Source organism: Elephas maximus, chromosome 24, assembly GCF_024166365.1.
Source record: "Elephas maximus indicus isolate mEleMax1 chromosome 24, mEleMax1 primary haplotype, whole genome shotgun sequence".
In the NCBI taxonomy this organism is placed as follows: Eukaryota; Metazoa; Chordata; class Mammalia; order Proboscidea; family Elephantidae; genus Elephas; species Elephas maximus.
In genome coordinates this window covers 36502765-36528048 of record NC_064842.1, presented here as the reverse complement: position 1 = coordinate 36528048, position 25284 = coordinate 36502765, and the positions used below count along the sequence as shown (strand labels likewise).

The following is a 25284-nucleotide window of genomic DNA, read 5'->3' as shown; positions in this document are numbered from 1 at the left end:
GGGTTCCACATGACCAGTTTACAGACAACCTATACTTGCCCTTTAATGTTGTGTAAATTTGCCTTCACTTTGAAACGATTGAACGAATTCTTCATCACAATCACCTTCACTTGCTGCATGTGCAGCTTTTAAATCATTGAAAGGGTTTTGAGCTTTCTCTTGTACTAGACCAAAAAAACTCCTTGCTGTCGAGTTGATTCCGGCTCATGGCAACTCGTAGCAACCCTCTTCTTGCACTTAAGTAAGGCTAAATAGAACCGTATGCACCTGTTCCAATTTAGCGACAAATTCTTAAATCCGCACTGAGGAACGGATCTCATTTGTAACCCTGGGGCTGCCTGTACTAAAGACGTGAAGTTTGTAAAAATCTAATTCAGGATTTTCTTTCACATAAGTTATGATGTTTCTTAATTTCTTGTGTAAGCCCCACTTTTTTCTCTTGACTTTTATGTTTATTTTCCTTTATTTTGTTGCCCACTCACTTTCTTCGGTGGTGGTAGTTTGTACTACATTCTCAGTCAGGAAAAGATCTTTTCTCATCGCAATAGGTCCCATACCATTAACTTTCTTCCTATAGGAGAGTCTAAGTGCTCACCAAAACCCATTTCATTTTCCTCCTGGGCATTTGATCAGACTGCATTTTCCATCCTTTCCTGCAGGTAGATGTGGCCATGTGTTCTGGCCATGTCCTTTTAGCATCTTCTGTATTTCCATTGAAAAGCCCTTTCAAGCTGCAGAATAATTCTGGTCTTTTTTAGTATAATACAATTTCCAGGACTTTGGACATTGCCTGTCTTGAAAATCCTTCATTGTTAATAGTTAAAGAGAATGTTGAAAGCCAGGCCCAAGGAGCTGATAGATCATAAAGAAGGCATATTCTTCATTTTAATAAGGTTTAGCCTGTATCAAGGAGGTGTTTTCAAACATATACATAGCACTTGGTCTTCTCACTTGCCTTTGAATAGTGGCAAAATATTTTTAGTTTATATGACTGTAGTTCTTAATTGTTACCTATTTGTTCTTTTTATAGACCTACATAACAAAATTTAAGTTAGACGTTCTTGTAATAAGAAAGAATAATACATTTTTAAATTTGAAGTCATTGTGACTTCGAAGTCTTGGTTACGATAGTCTAGTTTCTTTGGTGGGAGAAAAAACTAGGAGTATTATACTAGAGGAATTTGGGTTCTTATAGGAATAAAAGGTTATTAACAAGGCAAGATACGGTCTAAAGTATGTTAAGGTATAGGTGACCCTAGACTAGGAGTATCGATAGTTTTACTTTGATTTGTTAAACCCGTGGCCTAAATCCAGCTTGACTCAAAATATGAATTATTATGGGGATAGTAATAGTGCCTGCCTCAACAATTTGAGAGAATTAAATGAGTTAATATAGGTAACAACACACTGATTGGTATATACTGAGTGCTCTGGTGGCATGGTGGTTAAGTGCTACAGCTGCTAACTAAGAAGTCGGCAGTTTGAATCCACTAGGCGCTCCTTGGAAACTCTATGGAACAGTTCTACTCTGTCCTATGAGTCAGAATCAACTCGAAAGCAGTGGAGCGGGTAAGTGCTCAATAAAAACCAAACCAGTTGCCATTGAGTTGATTCCAACTCGTAGCCATGCTATAAGACAGAGTAGAACTGCACCATAGGGCTTCCAAGGAAGAGCTGGTGTATTTGAACTGCTGACCTTTTGATTAGCAGCGTGAGCTCTTAACCACTGCGTCACCAAGGCTCCAGGTGCTCAAGAAGTGTTAGCTATTTTTGTTATTATGTTATTGTTATCATTAAAAAAAAAAAACATTGCCATCAAGTCAGTTCCAACTTTTCATTATTATTATTATGATCCAGAATTCCTGATTTCGCACTTTCTGGTGGTGGCCTAACCACATAACTCTGTGGAGCATTAAGCCAAGTACAAATTAGTTATCTCTGAAATCATACTTGCATCTGTAGCTCTTTCAGTGATCAGTACCAGCTAGCTCATTGCCAAGCAAGCCAGAAAGGGATAATCCACAGTTACCATGAAGAAACATATACTGCTTTCCAGAATAATTGCATGTTTTCTTTTAAAAAATTTATATACCAAAATCAAACTTGTTGCTGTCAAGTCAATTCTTATTCATAGTGACCTTACACACATACTTTTAAATGCGTATATGTTTGTGTGTATATACAAGTATATGTACACATGCTCTTTTAAGGTCTTTTCAGTCTTTGAGTTTCATTTTAGCATCTTCTCACTCATTCATTCTTTCTGTAAATCATATTCAGAAGATTTGGACACCTAAAAAGAACGAAATGTTTTTCAGGCAAAACACTAGGTTCCATTTTAATCTTGTTATGGTTAAAATAATTTTTGTTACATTAAAAATTAATCTGTTATCTCCGTCTGTTCTTATATGAAGTATAAACTCATTTTTTTACCTGGCTCATTGTGTGGTTATTTGTATCTCATTAGGTCACCAAACGTGATGAAGACTCTTCTTTAATGCAGCTGAAAGAAGAATTTAGAACCTATGAGGCCCTGCGGCGAGAACATGACTCCCAGATAGTGCAGATTGCTATGGAGGCAGGTTTACGAATTGCACCAGACCAGTGGTCCTCTTTGCTTTATGGAGACCAGTCGCACAAATCCCATATGCAGTCCATTATTGACAAGGTAGAGCCTTTTTTGTTCTTTACTCCTTGGACTAATCCTGGAGTTTCGATAATTGATAATTTGGTAATTCACTTATTTAACAAATACGTATTAAAGTGAATACTGTTTATCAGGCTTTTGTAAGTTATATTTTCTGTAGCCAAGTGACACGTTAACACTGGTCACATCATAATACCAGTTTGTTCATATAAAGATTTGATTATTGCCGTATTATTTTATCCAAAGCCCTCCCACACTCCTTTGAGAGTTTCCTTATTTTATTATTACCTCTTTCCCTTCCTGTATTTTTCTCTGAGTTTTGGTCACTGCGTTAACTAACACAATCATTGTGTTAACTAACAGACTTCTTATATCTCTCTGTAGTGGCCATTTAATGGTCTAGAGGATCTATACATTGAAGTTTTTTATGATTCTCAGCCAGAGTAAATTTCACATAGTAATAAAACTTATCATTCTAAATTTGATCAAATTTTCAGTGTGCTTCTACTTTATCTGTTGCCTGTTATGATGACAAGTCTATTCGAGTAGACATGAATTTGAGGTCAAGTTCTGTTACTTACACGTGACTTCAAGAGCTATATTTAGTTCTCCTGAAACTGGAGTAATGCTGTAACTGTTTGCCGTAATTCAACATGAAATGTATGAAATTTCTATGAAATGTGATATATAGTATGCTTTATAATAGTAGGGAGCCCTGGTGACACAGTGGTTAAGAACTCAGAGACTAACCAAAAGGTTGGCAATTCTACTCTGTCCTGTAAGGTTGCTGAGAGTCAGAATTGACTCGACGGCAATTTTTTTTTTTTTTTTTGGTAATAATAGTTAATTTTTACTATTTTATCTTAAATACTTAGAATCACAGAGATGATTACCACCTCTAGAGACTACCCTACATTTAGGGAAGTAGGCTCAAGATGTAGAGATTAGCCTAAATATAATAATGCTTATGGAGAGTTTGCTATATGCCAGGTGGTTTTAATAGAAGCAACGATGGTGAGACTTTGGCTTGTTTACATTGGGCAACTCATCAGGAAAAACCAGTCACTAAACAAGGACATCATGCTTGGGAAAGTAGAATGTCAGCAAAAATGAAGGAAACCTTCATTGAAATGGATTGACACAATAGCCACAGTAATATACTAAAACATACCGGCGATCCTGAAGACGGCACAGGATCAGGCAACGTTATTTTGTTATACATAAATTTTCAGTGAGTTGGAGCCAAAGCCAACTCAGTGGTCGCTAACAACAGCAGTCCTCTCAGCAACCCCGTATTACCCTTTCATACAGAGGCACAGGGAAGTCAAGTATATTTTCCATGGTCATACAGCTAATAAATGATGGGGTCTGGATTTGAACTCGAGTACTTTGGTTCTAGAATCCGTGTTCTTAACCAGTAAATCTCTTACCAGGCTATTGTGACACTTTTTTTGCTATCCCCAAAGATAATGTTCTTTGAAAGAATAGCAGATTGGTGTCAAAAGAGAATTGGGAAATACGTTCTGTAACTGCCTGACACACAGTTTTCGGTATAATATATGTTGTTTGGTCTGTCCTGTAAGTCTCCCCTGGATACCTTTAACCAAACTTTACCTGAAACTCCTAGCTTGAACAGGAGCTTGTATCCAAACTTAAGTAACTTACTGATTATAACTCATTGACACTTAGTAATGATCTCATAAAGGAGTAATTTTCTACCTCCTCTGAAGAGAAACTTGGCTTATTTTATAAAGATTGTTCAAGCAGGTTGTCTTTCTTATCTGAACTGGACTATGCAACTAGGTATAATATCCTGTAATAATTTTCACACATCATGAGCAAATGCCTTAAATTTAGCATCAGAAGACCTTCGTTCAACAAGCTGAAACCAACTTTGTAGTGTATGTGACTTACCTTTAATTACCTTTTATAGAATGCCCTTTCTGAGTGGTAGAAATTCACGTCTATATTAATAAACTGCATACAGAGCTAAGCGTTTCCAAGTAGGAACCTTTGGTTACTGTCACATAATCAAAAAAAATTTTTTTTTTTTTCCTATGAAAGGTCATACTTATCGCTGGCTTAGGGGGAGTTAATGCCAGAGCAAATGTCATTAAGCCTTGGGAAACTATATAACCCGATAGCTTCTCAGAATCCCAAACCAATATAAGATTTTTTTAGAGCTAGAGTCCATTTAACAGATGGACTTTCTGTTGAACCTGTTAGGATTGTATCCAATATCATGATCTTTGGTCTGTAACAGAGCTTGAACTCAGACTCGTTTGGACTGACTTCAGTTTCATTTTTCTTGCTATTGTATAACATTATCTCCATATTCCCAAATTTAAATTATTTGCAAGGACCTCATGAGGCAAACTAACACAGTGCTGTAAAAGTATAGGATAGAAAGAGTACTTCTAAATTGAGGAATTGTGAAAAATATCCCATGTGACATTTGAGAACTGACTAGGCATTCAACTTCTATGTGATGGAAAGGGCGGGCAGCAGAGGGAAGAGAATGTACAGCATGCCAAGCCATGGATGAGAAGTGCAAGGTTTGTTCAGTAGTAGGTAATCCAGTTTGGCCAAAGCTTAGGTATATGGGACGATAAAAATTAAATTTAATAAATTATAAAAATGATTGTGGTATTATAAGTCATCTTTATTTCAAAAAGATTACCTGGCCTTTAGGAAAGTTAATATTTATCTTTTTTTAAGTTGCAGACCCCAGCATCTTTTGCACAAAGTGTTCAGGAACTAACAATTGCTCTCCAGCGGACTGGAGACCCAGCGAACTTAAACCGACTAAGACCCCATTTGGAGCTGTTAGCAAACATTGACCCTAGTCCAGGTAAACTCAAGAGAAATTAATGGACTGTTCTGTGTCTGCCCTCAGTGCTGGTCAGTGATTCTTTTAGTTATCTTTTGTTACATTTCTCTGAAATTTCCCAGTGTAGTTGGTCCAGGTCTTTTCTGTAGTACTGAAGTCTCTGGCCCTACTCTTTGTCCCTATTTATCACAGGTTAATTTACTTCAACTAATATTAATACTTAATTCTTATTGTGCTACTCATTTCACCAGGAAAATAGATTCTTCTTGGGCTCCTTTATGTTTCCTCTTTCTCCATCACAAAATTGGGCTATATTTTACCATTCTCACCTCTTTGCCGAAGCTCCAAGCTCTTTCTCATTTTTCTTCATCGTTTGTCCTTAATTGCGTTTCTTGATCCTGTTTTTCTCTCCTCCACCAGGTATCTTGTTCCACCAGGTATCCTGTCGTGCATATCTTTACTTTATGAGCCCTTTCCTATTCCTTCCCCTTGAGCTGAAGTTACACCCAACCTTCACTTTTCACCTAATACACCTTAGATATTTTGGCTTCTATCACTGTCCTGCTTTTATTCCTCAACTAAAACTCTTAGCATTCACTAGTAATTTCCCAGTTACCAATTCCAAAGTCCTTAAATTTACTTGAATTGTTTTCAGCATTTGATAATGTTGTTGACCACTTACTTGATATAGAAACTCTCCCAACACCTTGTCTGTGGTCTCTTGGTTCTCTTCTGTCCTTTCCGAATGTTGCTTCTGTCTCATTTTGGCTTCTTTCTTCTCTTGCTCACTCAGGAGTAGGCAGGTTATATTCCTGGAACTTTGTTTTCTCTGCATTCTCTGTTGATGATGATCATTCATTCCTGGCATCAGGTATTATCTCTTCATCTTTCCAGACCTGCTTTGCCAAATGTGTACTGAGATTCTTCATCATCTCCTCTGTGTGTTTTAAAGTGGACTCGTCTTTACTTGATATGTGCTCTTCCTGTGTTCTCTCTCTGTTAATGACCTCATTCTCTGAGGTGTGTAAGCCTTCAATCTGAGTCTTTTATCTTGCCTCATACCATTTCCCTTCACTTAATCTACATACCATTTCAGACAACAGGATATGTCTGTTTTTCTTTCACAGTGTCCCTCTCTTCCATGCCTACTGGCACTGCTTTAGTGAGGGCCTCATTCCTTTTCTTTGTGACTGCGTGTCTTTCAGCTTTCTCTACTCTTTTCCAGTCCAGTCTACTTATTGCTGCAAAATAAGTCACACCTCTGATCTTACTTCTCTACTCATAAACTTACAGTGACACTTCATTTCTTATAGAATAAGGTCCAGAACTCTTGACTGTGGCAGTCAGAGCACTCTAATTTTATCAACCTACCTTTGTTTTTTTTCCTTTGTAGATTTATCTCCCTAAATTGCTTAATCAAACCAGATCAAATCTATTCCTAGAACATACAGGGATTTGTTTTGTTTTTTTCCTTTTTGTGCTTTGATCATTCTGAGCAGTCAAAAGAGAACTTCCACTAGCTCTTAACACCACATCAATGTATCTCCCTGCATCCGTGCCAATATTCTCTGCTCTCCTCTTGTAACAGTTCTGTACTCCTAGCTATGGCCACCTCTCTCCTCATCCACTAGATGTCATTTCATGAAGTATATCCCTTCAGTATACTCTCTTGTATCATCAGCTTTCCTGTTCTACTAGAATACTTCTATCAAGATACAAATACAGGAAAGCCTCTGAAAGCCGGAACCTATGTAAGGCGGAAACTTGTCAGGGAAGGAAAACTCAAATATTTTCCACTAAAGTGAATGATAAAAAAGTGGCAAGACTGTACCCTGTCAAAGGCAGAAAACTTATCAGACCCAGGGAAAAAGGCAGTCCTGTCGAGTTCTGGCTTTCGCAGGTTTCACTGTATATGTTATTTATTTCATCTTAACCCACTTTCGACTCCATTCCCTATCCAGCTACTACTCCATTTCTCTCCTTCTTATAGCACTCTATTGACCCTGGAGTCACTCCAGTGAGGCATTTATCTCCACCACTGTACCAAAACTGAGTTTGTCAGTCACAGGTGATTTCCACGTAATGCCAGAGGTCAGGTCTTGCTTCTCGTTGTATTTGGCCTGTCAGCAGCATTTAATGTTGTCACTTACTCTCATCTTGAAACATGTTTTTCCCTTAGCTTCCAGGCTACCACACTGTCCAAATTTTCTTTTTACTTTATTGGACCCTCATTCTCAGCCTCCTTTGCTGATTTCTTCTCATTTCCATAAGCTTTGTCATTTGGAGTACACCAGGGTTTAGTCCTTGTACTTCTCTTTCCTATTTATACCTAGTCCCAAGATAATCTCGTCTGGTTTCATGGCTTTAGATATCACCTGTATGACTCACAAATTTACTATATTTCATTAGTTCTAAGGCCCATATTTTAGCATTTCTGAAATTGGTATGCATTTATACAATTGATGATATGTCATAATTTAATTAGCAGTCTTCTTTCTCTTTAAATAGCACATAAAATAATGATGTGTGTTACAATTGTTGGCATTTTACAGTCTGTGAAACATAATGTATCTTCAGCCCAGAGCTTGTTCCTCAATATTTATGTATATAACTGCCTATCAGCATCCAGTAGCTCTACTTGAATACTTAATAAACATTTCAAACTTAACCTGCCCCCAAATGAGCTCCAATCCCTGCAGTCCTGCTGCTGGCAACACCATCCTTCCAGTTGCTCAGCACAAAAACCTTGGAGATGTCAACCCATTCTCACATAATGTACAGCTGATCCATCAGAAAATTTTATTGGCCCTGCCTTTAAAATCCATCTAAAATCAGTCTATTCCTTACCACCTGCACTGCTAGTATCCTCATCTAAGCCATCATCATGTTATGGTATAGCCTCCTATGTCTGGTTCTAGCATAAGCGCAAGACTTATCCTGTCACCCCTCTGCTTAAAAATTCTCCGATTGTTTTCTATCACTCACAGTAAAAGCCAAAATCCTTTCCATGATGTACAAGGTCTCTCATGATCTGGTCTTTCCATTACCTCTCTGATTTCATCTCCTACTCTTTTTTTTCCATCTAATTCTCTCCTCTGCAGTTTTACCTCCATGGAGCATGGCAGGCACACTCCTATATCAGGGCATTTGCATTTATTCTTCCCTCTACCTAGAATGTTTATCTACAGTGTTTACCCCCGGTTTATCCACAAGGCATATTCCTTCACTTCCTTCAGGTTTTTAATTAAAACCTTTTCAAGGAGGCCTTCGCTGGCTACCTGTCTGAAATTTTACATATACCTATTCAACTCCCTTTCCTTGCTCTTACTTTTTCAACTCATTATTATCTAAATATTCTATATTTAGATTATTTATTTTGCTTTATTGTCCGGCCCCTTTCCTAGAATATAACAGATTTTTTTGTTTTGTTTGCTTCTGCTTTCCTAGCAACTACAGAAATACCTAGGACTTAATAGATTTTCTGAGATTACTTTTTGAATAAATGTTCCCTTCACCTCTCCATCTGTACCTTCTTTTCCTGTTGAAAGTCGATGTATACTTAAAAAGCTCAGGTCAGATGCCATCACCTAGAAGTGTGTAAGTGATGTCTACACTTCAACTTTTGGGGTGTTCCCAGAAGGAAGTCATCTTTCTTTCTGTGTTGTCACTTCATTTTATATTTCTTTTTGAGAACATTTTATTTTAAGGCATTTGATTAATTTTCCTTTAAAAAACATCAGTACTGACACTGGGCAAATACTGATGAAGAGGATGTGTAGCAGTGATTTTATAGCCCTGGTGGCACAGTGCTTAAGCATTTGGTTGCTAACCAAAAGGTCAGCAGTTCGTATCCATGAGCCATTCCCTGGAAAACCTATGGGACAATTCTTTTCTGTCCTATAGGGTCGATATGAATCGGAGTCAATTTGATGGCTACGGGTTTGGGGTTTTTTTTTTTAATGCTTCTTGAACATTCTGTTTACTAATATTTGCTTTATGTAAAACTTCAAAATAAACATTGCCTATTGGCAGTCACAGTTTGGGTCACACAGTGTTCTAAAGTTGTTAGTGTCAGCACTTAAAAACTGGGAAATTTTACATAAAAATCTTGAATTTAATCTTTCCCTAGGGAAAAAATGGTGTATCTGCCATGCTCACTTTGCATCTTTACCTAACAACAATCAGCTATAGCTGAGTAGTAACTGTGCCCTTAGATGAGAGATATACCACTACATACCTCTCAGACTGGCTAAAATAAAAGTTAGTGACTATACCAAGTACTGCGAAGCTGTGGCGAAACTAGATCACTTACACTGCTGGTGGAAACGTAGAATGATGCAGCAGCTCTGGAAGACGGTTTGGCAGCTTCTCAAAACTAAACACAAAACTACTGTGTGACAGTCTAGTCCTTGTCACTCATTATTGTCTCTTCAACACTAAGGGTCTAATGATAAATTGGTTGGCCTATTTAATTCCTTATGCTGCCCTCCCTTTCCCTATATTTACTTTTTTTTTTTTGGAATTCCAGCTTTAAAAGGATATACCCATTTGTTTAAAATGGTGTTCAGATGAACAAGCTATTATTTGAAAAACTGTGTGTATATATCTTAACTTGATTTTCACTGAAGTGCTGACATTAACTCCTGTGTATTCCTTAATTAATTTAATATTGGGCAAAACCTTGAATAAGAATAATTTTTCAATTTCATTTTTCATGCGCTATGTAGATGCTCCTCCTCCTACTTGGGAACAGCTAGAAAATGGGCTGGTTGCTGTGCGTACGGTGGTACATGGACTGGTGGATTATATCCAGAACCACAGCAAAAAGGGAGCCGATCAACAGCAGGTAAGAGAGAGGTTTGAAACCAGAGGTAAGCCGCTGTGGGAATACCTACAGATAGAAATGAAGCCAAAAAGATGACATGAAGACTACTTACAGAAGCTAAATTAGTTTAGTATGGTTAGAAGTCAGTATACTAGATTAGCCTGGTGATTTTATCTGACAACATTGAAATTAAGTAGTCCTTGTCAGTCTAATGTTGTGCTGGGGTCACTTTCATGTTGGATATAACAGCATTCGATAAAGCAAAGAGAGATTCTGTGCTAACAGTTTATTCCATTTAAATGAGGTTTTTCTCAGTATTACATTTCAGTTTGATGATAGATACCTTTTAAGTACATTTAATGCTGTATCTCTCCAATAAAGTCCGTTGATGCCAAATTTTCCTCAGTTTTTTAAATGAAATATATGGCAGTAAAATATAACAACTTACATTATGGCTGAAGTTTTCAATTTTTCCCCCCAATAATTCTGTTTTGCTCTCAGGGCTTATGTTAGATTCATTAGTTATCTTACTTTAACAGTAGTAAGCTTTGAACTTAAAACTATGGTACTGATTTACCTGACTCAGGTAAATACTAACAACAATGGATTGTTCAATATTTTTTCCTTGAGAAGCAAGAAATATTTAAAAAAAAAAGTTCTTTAGAATAATCTGGACGTCATTTTTCTAATCGTTCAAACACAAGTCACTGTTTTTTTTTTATGATTAAGAAATAGAAGATCAGATAGGGATTGGACTGGACTATAAGCAGTAAATGATACTGGTGAGGAGTGGGCTTCTCAGATCAAGCAGACACATGAGACTATGTGTGCAGCTCCTGTCTGGAGGGGAAGTGTGAAGGCCAAGGGGGACAGAGGCTTGGCTGAATGGACATAGAAACACAGGGTGGAGAGAAGGAGTGTGCTGTCTTATTAGGGGGAGAGCAACTAGGAGTATATAGCAAGGTGTATGTAAGGTTTTGTATGAGAGACTGACTTGATTTGTAAACTTTCACTTAAAGTACAATTAAAAATTAAAAAAAAAAAAAAAAATGCCATAGCATGTTCCCCTATGAGGCAGAGAAGATCAAGTTACCATCCCCTCTTCCCCACTCCCCCAGAAGTATGAGGCTCCAAAGGTCTCTGTATTCTCCAGTGGGATGTAAATGGAAAAACTTGGATCCTCTTCTTCCGAGTGGATGAAAGAAAAGAGTAAGAATGGAGAATGGCAGAATGGTAGAGGGATTGTTGGGAGAAATAGTTCAAAATAAAATAATTTTGTTTTACTTGAAGATATGTCATAAAAATTCAAGCAATTCTGCAAAACATGAGTCACTTCAAATTCTGCCACCTGGAGACAATCACTGGTAACATGTTGGTCATCTTCTTGCAAGTTACCTCTGTTTTTGTCTATGCCAGATATGTTTTATATAAATGAGCGATATCACTCATGTTGGTCGGTAACCTGATTTTTTTTTAATTCAACTTTATGGTGTGAGCTTCTTTCCATGTTAATAAATTTACTTTTATACCATCAAAAAAAGAAAAGAAAGAAATGGAAGAAAGGAAAACCGTATTTTTCATTCCCTGTTCCATTAGATATCTGAATAATGTAACAAATAACAAGACTCACCTTTAAGATCTGGCAGTCTATAATAAAATACACTGAAATTTTTTTTAGCCTAGTGTTGTGTTTGATGCCTCATTAACTCCCAAATCCTTCCTCCTGCCAATTCCTTGAAATGTAGATAATACATTTCATTTGTACCTTTGGAGATATTTTAAGTCCTTTGTATATTCTTCTGCATGTCAAGAAGAATTGGTTATAGAAAATTCTGCAATTATAGGGCCTATTTTAGATTTTGTTATAAAGATGTATAACTATACATATAGCTGTATTGAACATTGTACAAAACAAATATTAGATGACAGTTTTAAACATTTTCAAGTTTTAAATGCCAATGGTTTGTCCATTATAAAACGTAGAAAGATGATTGTTGGCCACCATTTTTTGGACTCTGAGACTTTAAACAGAATGACTTTCCAACACTTTTGCTCTGGGTAGTCTAGATAAACCTGAATTAGTCTGAATAACTCATGTAGACTATCAAGATCCTTAAACAGCAACACAAAATTTAGATCTTTTTTTTTTAAGTGTCTAATGTTTTGATATCGGTCTTAGCCTCCACAGCATAGCAAATATAAAACATACATGTGTCGAGATATGAAGCAGAGAGGTGGATGCCCTCGCGGGGCCAGCTGTACATTTGCACACTCTCAGGAGGAACTTGAAAAGTAAGTGTCTGTCTGTGAAAGTCACTAGCTTCAGCCTTCCAGTAACTCGTTATAAGATAGAATTATTAAGTTGATTAATTTGCTGACAGTGAGAAATACAGAAAGAGTAGTTGTGTTCTCTTCAATGAATAGGGAATTTTTAGAATGTAGTATGTAACTTAAAAAGAAGAAAACCGAAGTAGTTTCTTCAGCTTTCTTTACATCGTGCCCAAAGACAGGAAACTATTTTACGGTTGTTTTCGTTATGTGCTATGGAGTCAATTCCGACTCATAGTGACCTTATAGGACAGAGTAGAACTGCTCCATACGGTTAGGGTTTCCTTGGCTGTAATCTTTCTGGGAGCGGGTCGCCAGGCCTTTTTCCCGTGGAGCAGCTGGGGGGTTAAAATCACCAAGCTTTCGAGCACTTAATCATTGTGCCACCAGGGCACCTTATTTGATGGTTAGCTAAGTCTAAAAGTTAATCTTTTTTGCTCCAAGAAATAATAAAATTCAAAGAGCAGTCATCAATTTTAACTGACTGATTTTAATAGCTCATTGCATTTCCACTGGAAAAATTTGCCCTTTGCTCTATTCAGGAAATTTAATGCCAGACTCAATTTCACAGATTTTTTTCAGACATTAAGAACCAGGTAATTCCAATGATGTTACGTTTTCAAGCACACAGAAGAAAATCTATTAATTCTCCTTTTTTATAAAGCCAGTGTAATACACCAAATTTGACAGGGCAAATAAAAGAAAACTGCAAATCTATCTCACATACTAATATTAAGTACAAAGGTAGTTCAAAAAAATTACTATAGGAGAAATACTATGTGATCATATCCAAAGATGCCAAAAGGCATTTGAATAAAATCAAATAACCAGTTAAGATCAAAACTATTTATATAACAGAAATATCGTAGGTACTTTCTCAACAACATAATAATTTGTATCATATCAAAAGGCAGCCTGATGCTTAATAAAATACTAGATTCAGCCTATTAAGTCAAGAATAAGGCAAAATTTTCTACTGGTAAGACTATTATTTAACATTCTGGAAGTAGCAGCTAATGTACTTAAAGAAGAAAATAAAATAAGCATAAAGTTATTATGTGGGAAAACCCAAAAGAAGTACTAGAAACAAGAGAAACCAAGAATTTAATGAGGTGGCAAATTAAAAAATTATAAAAATGAATTACTCTCATATAGCCAAAATAAAAAAAAAGGGGAGAAAAAAACAGTTAAATGATGTGAAATTAAAGATCCCATTCAGAGTATAATAAACTTATAAGAACTGTCAGGGACCTATATGGATTGAATTATTAAACTATCTTAGGAACATAAAAGAAGACCTAAATAAATGAAGAAGCATACTATGTTCTTGGCATAAAAAGGCTTGGTATTATAAAGGTTTCATTGTCTGCTAAATTAAACAGTATATTTGGTGAAATCCTAATTAAAATCTCAACACAATGATTGTTAGGACCTAACAAAATCATTCATTTGGAAGAACAAATATGTGAGAATAGCCAAGAAAATTCTGAAAGAGGAAAAGTCTTCACCAGGGACTAGACCAATAGCTATTGGCCTATATTTTGAGCTAAAGTAAGTATAAAGACTGTGTCACATAAAAATAGATAAGTGAAATACAATAGAGTATTTAGAAAAAATTTCAGATACATGTAGGAAGTTGGCATATTGTGATAAACATGGCATTTCACATCAATGGCAGAAAAGATGGTGTAAAACAACTGGCTGTCCATTACCAGAATAGTTAGAGTTGAGCCCTGACTTCACTGTGTTGTTGTGTACCACGATGAATTCCAGGTGTATCAGAGGTTTAAATATTTAGGAAGAAAATTATAAGAATACTAAGGGATTTTTTTTAAACAGCACTGCACAGTAAAAAAGGAAAGGATTATTTCAAAGTGATAGTCCAGCATCCATAAAGGAAATGGTTATAAATTTGATTTCTTAAAAATTAAACTTGATTATTTTTGAACTATCATAAAGACCAGTACTACCTAGTGTTTGATAGAGAATTGGGGGAAATTACTTTTTCCTTTATTATAAGTGGGAATATAGCCTCTAATGTGCATGTCCTTTGACTTAGCAGTTCTTCTAGTTACTCACGAAAGGTTGTAAGTACATGTACGTGATTATTCCTTATAGCATTGTTTTAGTAGCAAGAAATTAGGAACAATCGGTAATAAATAGCCAAGATTATTTAGTGGAGAAAAAAAAAAAAAACATTATCAAGCAGCCATATATGACTCTTTCTATAAAGAGGAAAAAATCTATGGTTATGTACCAAACTCTTCAAGTGGTTACTTCTGAAGGGTAGTTGTTGTTTTTCTTTTTTCTTCCCCCAAAATTTGTCAAATATGGGAAACATTTGGAAAAAATAGCATTACTCTTAATGGGAGTTTATCTTTGAGATTAACTTTTTAAAAAGCACTAACGTGTATAAATAGACTTGCTTTCAGTGTTGAGGGATTAGGATGCTGGAGCCTGATGGCTTAATTTTTCTCCTGTAGTTAGATTTAGAATTTACATGCCTTTTGTACTATAGCTTCTATTTAAATTTAGACCATTATTCTAAACTATTTACAGTAAGCTACTTTTAAACTAATTTTAATCTTGTATAGGCCACCATAGAATCAACGTCTCTGAATCAATTCTGATAAAAATTATTTGTTTAAATTTTTTAATGACATGGTAAGTTTTTCTCAATGTACACTGTGGGTTTTTTGTTTTATTCTTAATTTTTAATATAGGAGCCCTGGTAGCACAGTGGTTAAGAACTTGGCAGCTAACCAAAAGGTCAGCAGTTCAAATCTACCAGTCGCTCTTTGGAAACCCTATGGGACAGTTCTATTCTGTGGTATAAGGTCACTGTAAGTCGGAATACTCGATGGCAACAAGTTTTTTGTTTTGTTTTGTTTTGTTTTGGTATTCCAAGAGATTTGAAGGAAAGCTAAAGTAAAGTATTTCAGAAACAGTCTTCTAAAAATTTTTCAACCTTCTCCAATAAGTTTTAGGGATGGAGATTTCAATTTTAAAAAATACGTAATATTAATAAAATTCGTTATGAATATTACACATTTCATCTTGAGGAACTTTTATACTTAATTGATGTGTCTTACTACAGGAGATTTTACAAATTACATACACACACAGGCATGTTCTTAAGTTGATAGCTAGAAGCAGTGTTCCGAGAGAGAATTCTAGAAAATAATGTGCTCTTAGACTCTTTTCCTTTGTCATCTGTTTCTTAAATACATTTTAGTTCTTGGTTTAGTTTTTATATTTTTGGTTTCTGGTATTCTGTCTTTGCTTTTTATATAGATTTCGTAAAATGAACAAACGCTTAGTTCCCAGAAGACCCCTGAGTGCCTCTTTGGGTCATCTTAATGAGGTTGGCCTGCCTTCAGCAGCTATCCTTCCAGATGAAGGTGCAGTGGATCTGCCTAGCAGAAAACCCCCTGCTCTGCCAAATGGAATTGTATCAGCAGGGAACACCGTCACACAGCTAATTCCACGAGGGACAGACCCCAGCTACGATTCTAGTCTGAAGCCAGGAAAGATAGATCATCTGAGCAGTAGTGCCCCTGGATCCCCTCCTGACCTGTACGTTTTTCCTAAATCTTATTTAAAGTTTTTTCTTTATAAACATAAAGTAAAGGGAAGAAGGAATAATCAGTGTCTTTTAGGGGGAAAAAAAACTTCATTTTTTTTTTGGCTTCGTTTTGTTCTGTTTTTTCCTTTCATTTTCTGTGCTAGTGACTTTTAAGAATTAATTAGCATAGGTGAAATAAGATCAAAGTTTGCAAATTTTGTAGACAGTAACCATTGGAATAAACCAGTTTCCCAAATTGTGGCAATTTTTATTTTTAAAAAACCCAGCGCCGTCGAGTCGATTCTTTTTTTATTTACATTTAACAATTGTGTACATTAGAAGTATTTTGGGGACCTTAAACTTGACTTTAACAATCTTATTCCCTTAGACTGGAATCTGTCCCTAAGAATATTTCTGCCTTACCTGTGAATCCACATCCTGTACCTCCAAGGGGGCCAACAGACCTGCCTCCCATGCCTGTCACCAAACCACTTCAGATGGTACCACGAGGTTCTCAGTTATATCCAACACAACAGGCAGATGTTTATTATCAGGATCCTCGGGGAGCTGCTCCACCATTTGAACCAGCACCTTATCAGCAGGGTAATGATCTTCCATTTATGTTGCTCAGTGTTCTTAGTGCTTAGGAGAACTATCCAGGTAAGAGTGCTCATACTCACAGTAGCCTCCTTGAGTAGGTATATTTTTAAATGTATTTGGAAAAACTGAGATATGATCATCTGAATAGCGGGAAATAAAGTAGCAAAGCTATAAAAAGCAAACTGCGGTACCTACTAACAGCAGTTGTATGTTACACATACAATTCAAACTCGTAGAGACCATATAGGAGGCGGTAGAACTGCCCATAGGGTTTTCTAGGCTGAATTCTTTACAGAAGCAGACTGCCACATCTTTCTACTGTGGAGCAGCTTGTGGGTTTGAATCGCCAACCTTGTAGTTAGCAGCTGAGCGAATAACCACTGCACCACCAGGGTTCTTTAGTTGTATGTTAAATGTGGTCATACACTTTTGGAAATAACAAGTCACCAGAGTAAACAATGGAAATTTGCTCGGTATGGAACTATATGTTCACCTGACCAAATTTTTCTACAAGCATGAAAAAAATAACATTACAATGTTATTTTTTTCATGCTTGTAGAAAAATGGTATAAATTAAACATACAGTACATTTTTCTTCCTTTTAGTTATCACTTAATATTATTTTTCTGTCTTCAACACTCCTGGGCCTTGTATATGAAAATAGCATACATACCTTTAGAGAGTTCATAGTGTAGAATCAATATTTGTAAAGGATAAGGAAACTGCGTGTGTGTATGTGAGAGAGAGAGAGAGCGTGCACATGTGTTAAAAGTTAAGTGGTGGTTAAGTTGTAGTGGTAGAAATGCCCTCAAAGACTCAAGGGAAATCATTGAGAACTTCAGGAATCAAAAAGACTTAATGGAAGAAATGTCCTAAACAGAGGTATTTGGCATAGAAATAGAAAAATTAAATCAACAAGGATAGATTGGAAAGATGAGAGTATGTAGTTAAGGAGAAGTTAGGAGGCTGCTGTTATCTAAGAAGAAGCCCTTGTGGCACTTGGCTGCTAACCAAAAGGTTGGCAGTTTGAACCCATCTCCTGCTCCTCAGGAGAAAGATGTGGCGGTCTGCTTCCATAAAGATTACGGCCTTGGAAACCCTGTGGGGTAGTTCTACTCTGTCCTCAACTGCATGGCAATGGGTTAGTTTTTTTGTTTGTTTGTTTTGTTTTTTTTAACCTAAGTGAGTGTTGAGGCCTGCATTGGTGTGGTAGGAGCGAGAAGTGATTTAATAAATAGACAAATTTGAAAAATCAACCAGGTGTCTTGGTTTCTTAGTGTTGCTGTAACAGAAATACCACAAGTGGGTAGCTTTAATGAACAGATACTTATTTTCTCACAGTTGAGGAGGCTAGAAGTCTGAATTCAGGGCATTGGCTCTAGGAAAAGGCTTTTTATCTCTGTCAGCTCTAAGGGAAGGTCCTTGTCTCTTTTCAGCTTCTGTGTCTTGGTTCCTTGGCCATTTTTGTGTGGCACGCATCTGTCTTCCCCAACTGTAGTTCCTTGCTGCTTTGCCAGTTTGCCCTTTTTATATCTCAAAAGTGATTGGCTTAAAACTTACCATATATGCATATTGACTCATTAGCATAACGAAGAAAACCCTGTTCCCACATGGGATTACATCAACAGGCATAGGGGTTAGGATTTCCAACACATTTTCTGGGGACACAGTTCAGTCTATAACACCAGGTTTAATGATAATACTGGGTATGGGGAAGGAGAGAAAGGAGATGACTGAGGCTTCACCTGTACAATTTATATGTGGAGTAAACATGGAGTGATTTTAAAACTAACGTGTTGGATCTCGCTGTCGGGCAGTATAAATAGTGCTAATATTTTTTAAATTGAGATAGATGAGGTGCTCTACATTTTCTTTTCCCAAGGCTGTCTTACAATTTTAAATCAAAAATGTTCTTTCTTTACATTGAAAAGAATACTTTTAAATCGATATTACTCATTACGTGCAAAAATATGATTAAAGCTGATTTGTATTTTCCTTTTGACCATCCATTGCAGGAAAAACCCAACTACTTTTGTTGAGGTAGTCGATATGTAACCTTAAATACCTTGTGTATTAGTCAGGGTTAAGTTTCAAATAACAGAATCCATTCTAGTTAGGCAGAAGAGATTTAATTTAATTGCAGGGAGTTAGGTGCCTACAAAATCATTGGACACACTTGAGAAGTAGGCTTAAGCTGGGCATCCAATAATAAGTCCCCAAACAACAATGCAGAACTGGCTGTCAAAGGAACCTGGTACAAAGAAGCAGCAGAAATAGGAAAATTTTGTCCCAACTGCTAGTGCCAGGATTATATCACCTGAGGCAAAAGCCTGGAAATTGGGAAGCTGTTGCCCCAACTGTTAATCTCAAGGGCTACGGAGCTATGTAGTAGCTACTAGATATGTACCAGCATCTGCTGGATGTTTTGTGTGTCACATCTCATTCCATATAACTCAGTTTCACATTTAATAAAACTCATGTAAGTCAGTGATTTGTGGAACCTCAGCTTCAAGGAAGTTTGGAAAATACAGTTTTTAGCTTTCCATTGAGTACATTGCATTAAGACACACAAGAAAGAGGTTGGAACAACTGAGAGAGCCAATCTACTATTGTAGGTTATAAACAGATTTTTTTTTTTAATGACTTTTAAGGGTAATTTTGGTTTGTTGTTTTTCATAAAGCTAACGTGACTATATAAGCAAAGGAGAAATCTAAGGAAATGAGCAGATTACTCTTCAGTGTTTATTTTAAAAAGAAAAAAATTACATAGAAAAATAGATTGGTTCATTGTCACCTTTGATTCCTCTTGTGTTGTACAGGTATGTACTATACTCCACCACCACAGTGTGTGTCCCGCTTTGTCCGGCCTCCACCATCTGCTCCTGAACCTGGCCCTCCATACTTGGATCATTATCCACCTTACCTCCAAGATCGTGTAGTAAATTCCCAGTATGGCACACAGCCACAGCAGTACCCACCCATGTACCCACCTCACTACGATGGCCGTCGGGTATACCCAGCTCAGTCTTATACGAGAGAGGAGATATTTCGAGAAAGCCCTATACCCATTGAGATTCCACCTGCAGCAGTACCATCCTATGTTCCAGAATCCAGAGAAAGATACCAGCAGATTGAGAGTTACTATCCAGTGGCTCCTCATCCATCTCAGATCAGACCTTCATACCTCAGAGTATGCTGTGTTTATTTTTCTTATTACATAGACTTAATTAACTTTTACAGTGATTCATTATTATTATTTTTGCCATTGTAATAACTCTCTGAGCAGTTCCTTTTTATAAGAACATTTCTTTCCAGTTTTTCATCTTTTCATTTGTCTAGGTTATACTTTTTTGAAATACTATTAAAGGAACAAAACCTTCCTTCTCCCCTACTAACCTTTCTTAGTTTCTTACTTTGATTGGTTTTATTAACATTTCTAGATCTATTGAAAATGTATGATCTCTGGCCAAGAAAAACCTAAATTTAGTGCTTTGGAAGTTTTTTGGGGTTTTATGTTTGTTTTGTTCTGTTAACTCTTGGTATCCCTATATGTTAATCTGCTTATTGAAAATATGTGCTAAATGAATTAATGTGTTCTGAAACTATTTTTTAATTTTAACTAATCCTTCCATTTTCAGGAGCCTCCTTATAGCCGTCTTCCACCTCCTCCCCAGCCCCATCCTAGTTTAGATGAGCTACATCGCAGAAGAAAGGAAATAATGGCCCAACTGGAGGAAAGAAAGGTCATCTCTCCACCTCCTTTTGCACCTTCACCAACATTGCCTCCTACCTTCCATCAAGAGGAAGTAAGTACCTTATTTTAGTCCCATTTCGTTTATCGTTTTTTTCTGTGTGTATAGTTGCCTATTCCCAAGGTTATGAAGCTGTTTTACTATGTTTTCTTCTAAAAAGCTTATTTTGTTATTTCACATTTAGGTCTATAATCCATCTAGAATCGATTTTTGTATACAGGTAGTCCCCCCGACTTACAACAGGGTTCTGTCCTTACAGCTCTGTTGTAAGTTGTTTCTAACCTAAGTCAAATACCTCTTTTCTTCCTAGTATCACTACCTTTTATTATCAGTATCTTTATAAATCTGATCTTTTTGCCTTTGCAGGTTGAAAACATTACATATAAACTTGCAGCTGTATTTTAATACATACTTATATTATCAAAAAATACCCAAATCATAAAAATTTACTCCAGCAATGAAGAAGAGTTGGGCAATAGTGGCATTTTGTCAGTCGCAGTAATTAACTCCATTTGTGGAAGGTTCTGGATTATCCCTGCGAATGGGGATGGCATTTCTAGTCAGAAAATTAGAGTTGTCTGTATGGTCCTTTTCTTTTTATCCTCATGTATTTCATGGTAACATCTCACTGTTTCCCACATCTGCCTATGGAGTTTAGCAAGGTGACTGGCGTTTAGGTCCATGTTTTCAAGCAACTGAAGCCCCCGATTTAGTTTAGAAGACTAAATCTCTACTGCAGTGTTTTGGACAGTAAGTCATAAAATAGAACATCTGCGAGTGAACATCTGAAAATGATAACATGAACAAACTGTACTTTATAATAATGTACGTAGCACATACCACGATAAGATGTATCCCCCCCAAAAAAGACAGCTGTTAAATGCAGTTCGTTGTAACCTGATTATGTCATAAGTCGAGGACTGCCTGTACACTGGGAGTTAGGAGTCAAGATCCTTGCCTGCCCCTCTCCCCTCCCCCCGCATAAGGATATTTCATTCATCCAGCACAATTTAATGAAAAGGCCATCCTTTTCTCAGTGCCTTGCAGTCACTTTTGTCATAATCATGTTACCATATGTTTCTGGACTATTTTTTTTTTTTTTTTTCATCTGTTTGTCTATGCTTGCACAAATACCACATTCTTTTAATGTAGTTTCATAATAAGTCTTGATACTGGTGGTGTAAGTTTTCCAATTCTGTTCTTGAACTTCAAGAATTCCCTGGCTGTTCTTGTTGTCACTAGGTGCCATCAAGTCAGGTTAGACTCGTAGTGACCCTATATAAAAAAAAAAAAAGTGCCATCAAGTCAATTCTGACTCATAGCGACCCTATAGGACAGAGTAGAACTGCCCCATAGAGTTTCCAAGGAGCGCCTGGTGGACTCCAACTGCCAACCCTTTGGTTAGCAGCCATAGCACTTAACCACTACGCCATCAGGGTTTCCAGTGATCCTGTGTACAACAGAATAAAACACTGCCTGGTCCTTGTGCCATCCTTAAAATTGTTGTTAGCTTGTGTCCATTGTTGCAGCCACTGTGTCAATCATCCTCTTTTTCGCTAACCCTCTACTGTACCAAGCATGATGTCCTTCTCCAGGGGCTGGTCCCTCCTGATTAAATGTCCAAAGTATGTGAGATAAAGTCTTGCCATCCTTGCTCCTAAGGAGCATTCTGGCTGTACTTCTTCCAAGGCAGATTTGTTCGTTCCTCTGGCAGTCCATGGTATATTCAGTATTCTTCGCCAACACCATAATTCAAAGGCATCAATTCTTCGTAAGTCTTCCTTATTCATTGTCCAGCTTTCACATGTATATAAGGTGATTGAAAACACTATGGCTTTGGTCAGGTGCACCTTAGTCCTTAAAGTGACATTTTTGCTTTTTAACACTTTAAAGAGATCTTTTGTAGCAGATTTGCCCAATGCAGTGTGTCTTTTGATTTCTTGACTGCTGATTCCATGGGTGTTGATGGTGGATCCAAGTAAAAAAAATTCTTTGACAACTTCAGTCTTTTCTGTGTTTATCATAATGTTGCTTATTGGTCCAGCTGTGAAGATTTTTGTTTTCTTTATGTTGAGTTATAATTCATACTGAAGCCTGTGGTCTTTGATCTTCGTCAGTAAGTGCTTCAAGTCCTCTTCACTTGTGTCATCTGCATATTGCAGATTGTTAATGAGTCTTCCTCCAATCCTGATGGCCCATTCTTCTTCATATAGTCCAGCTTCTTGGATTGTTTGCTTAGCATACAGATTGAATAAGAATGATGAAACGATACAACCCCAATGGACATCTTTCTTGACTTTAAACCACACGGTATCCCCTTATTCTTTTTGAACGGACTGCCTCTTGGTCTAAGTACAGGTTTCTTATGGGCACAATTAAGTGTTCTGGAATTCCATTCTTTGCAATGTTATCCGTAATTTGTTAGGATCCACACAGTTGAATGCCTTTGAATAGTCAACAAATCACAGGTAAACATCTTTCTGGTATTCTCTGCTTTCATCCAAGATCCATCTGACAACCGCAATGATGTCCCTTGTTCTGTGCCCTCTTCTGAATCCAGCTTGCATTTCTGGCAGTTCCATGTCGATGTCCTTGCTGCTGCAACCATTTTTAAATGATTTCCACCAAAATTTTACTTGTGTGTGATATTGGTACTGTTCTGTAATTTCCTCATTCTGTTGGATCACCTCTCTTTGGAATGGGCACAAATACGGATCTCTCCCAGTTGGTTTGTCAGGTAGTTGTCTTCCAAATTTCTTGGCATACCATAGTCAATTGAGTATTTCCAGCACTGCATTCATTTGTTGAAACATCTCGATTAGTATTCCATCAATTCCTGGAGCTTGTTTTTTGCCAGTGCTTTCAGTGCCGCTTGGATCTCTTCTGTCAGTACCATCGGTTCTTGAACAAATGCTGCCTTTTGAAATGGATGAACATCAACCAGCTCTTTTTGGTACAGTGACTCTGTGTATTCCTTCTATCTTCTTTTGATCCGTCCTGCATCGTTTAGTATTTTCGCCATACAATCCTTCAGTATTACAATTCAAGGCTTGAATTTTTTCTTCAGTTCTTTCTGCCAAGCGTGTTTTTCCTTTTTGATTTTCTAATTCCAGGTCTTTTTAGCCCTTTCCATTTCCAAAGATATTAGAATCAGCAAGTTGATTTCCACAAAAATACCTGCTGCAGTTTAGATTAGGATTACATTGACTCTAGATTTGTGCTGTCTAATGTGACTATTGCAAATTGAGATGTGCTGTAAATGTAAATATACACTGGATCCAAAGACGTAGTACAAAATGTAAACTATCTCATTAATATTTTTATATTAATTACATGTTAAAATAATATTTTAGATATATTGGGTTAAGTCAAATATATTATTAATTTCACTGATCTCTTTTTAATGTGACTACTAGAAATTTTAAAATTAATTAAATGGCTCACATTATATTTCTCTTGATCAGTGCTGATTTAGATCAGTTTGAGGAGAAGTGACCTCTTTATCAAATCTCCATGAACATGGTATACCTCTCCATTTATTTGTATCTTCTTTAATTTCTTTCAGTAATGTTATATAGTTTTCAGTGTCTTCCACATCTTTCATTAAACTTACTTCTAGGTAACTGATGCTTTTAAAGCTATTTTAAATGGAATCTTCTTTGAAATTTCATTTTCTACTTGTTAATATAAATTCAGTAGTTTTTTGTGTATTGACCCTTTTATTCAGAAATCTTGCCAAATTTCCTTATTCTAGTATTTTTTTCCTTTTTAATCCTTATGTCTTTTTTTTTTTTTTTTATCTTGTTGCACTAGCTAGATCCTCCAATATAATGTTGAGTAAAAGTAGTAATAGCCAGTATTCTTGACTCATTTTCAATCTTGGAATGGATGGAACTTTTAATTCACCATTGTGATGTTTGCTGTAGGGCTTCTTATAGATAATTTTTATCAGATTAATGACGTTCTTCTGTATTCATAGTTTTAGAATTTATTTTTATAAGTAAGACATATCAAAGATTTATTTAACTCATTAATGAGAGAATTGGCAGAATGATAAAACTGGTTCAAAGAAGAAAGGAGGCACTGGCATATATATTTAGTGAAAAGCGGGGAAAAAAAAAAGAATAATGAAATAAGGTTGCTTAAAAAAACTGGTTAATGTCCTCCAGGGCAGTAAGCCATAATTTTTGGGTTTATCTTTGTATTTCTACAGTTTTAGTAGTTACCATGAATGGGTATTATCATTTTTAAGTCTGTAGAGTCTACAGTGATGTTCTTTTTTACATTTCTGCTATTCGTAATTTAGATATTTTTTTCTTGTTCAGTCTTGCTAGAGATTTATCAGAAGTTTTTTTTACATAGCAACTTTTTGCCCTGATTTTGTTTTATTTTTGTTGTTGATTGTATATACTACCTCATTTTAGCTTATAGGGTGTGTATATTTTTAAAAAGAGGCAAATAGAAATTGAAAAGTGAAGTGCATCACACATAGTAAACAGTAGCCTGTTAAGCCTGTAAACAAAATCTACTAAATAGAACTTATTCACAGTGTCTAGCTTTCCCACCTAAACACTTTGGTGAATTTTCCATAACCACTCAAAATAGTAAAGTCATCACATCTTCTAATAATGTAAATGTACTTGTAACCTATAAACAACTTACATGATATTTTTTCAAAAATTGCGTATTAGAGATATTCTAAAACCTTGTTATGCCGTATTGTTTTATAAGAAATAT

At 36.4% G+C, this 25284-nt stretch overlaps 1 protein-coding gene across 5 annotated transcripts in view; it reads left to right on the top strand.

Moving 5' to 3' along the window:
- Positions 1-25284, top strand: part of RC3H1 (ring finger and CCCH-type domains 1) — an 89350-nt gene that overhangs the window by 50096 nt on the left and 13970 nt on the right. For 4 of the 5 annotated variants that reach the window (XR_007515312.1, XR_007515311.1, XM_049868621.1 and 1 more), the window contains exons 6-13: positions 2468-2668; positions 5366-5498; positions 10205-10323; positions 12482-12594; positions 15925-16206; positions 16584-16798; positions 19615-19985; positions 20434-20601. Coding sequence is in view for 3 of the 5 variants with exons in the window: in XM_049868621.1 (XP_049724578.1) it covers positions 2468-2668; positions 5366-5498; positions 10205-10323; positions 12482-12594; positions 15925-16206; positions 16584-16798; positions 19615-19985; positions 20434-20601 (1602 nt within the window). In the remaining 2 variants the exon portion in view is untranslated. The remainder of the gene's footprint in view (positions 1-2467; positions 2669-5365; positions 5499-10204; positions 10324-12481; positions 12595-15924; positions 16207-16583; positions 16799-19614; positions 19986-20433; positions 20602-25284) is intronic. The other variant, XM_049868620.1, reaches the window with a different exon arrangement.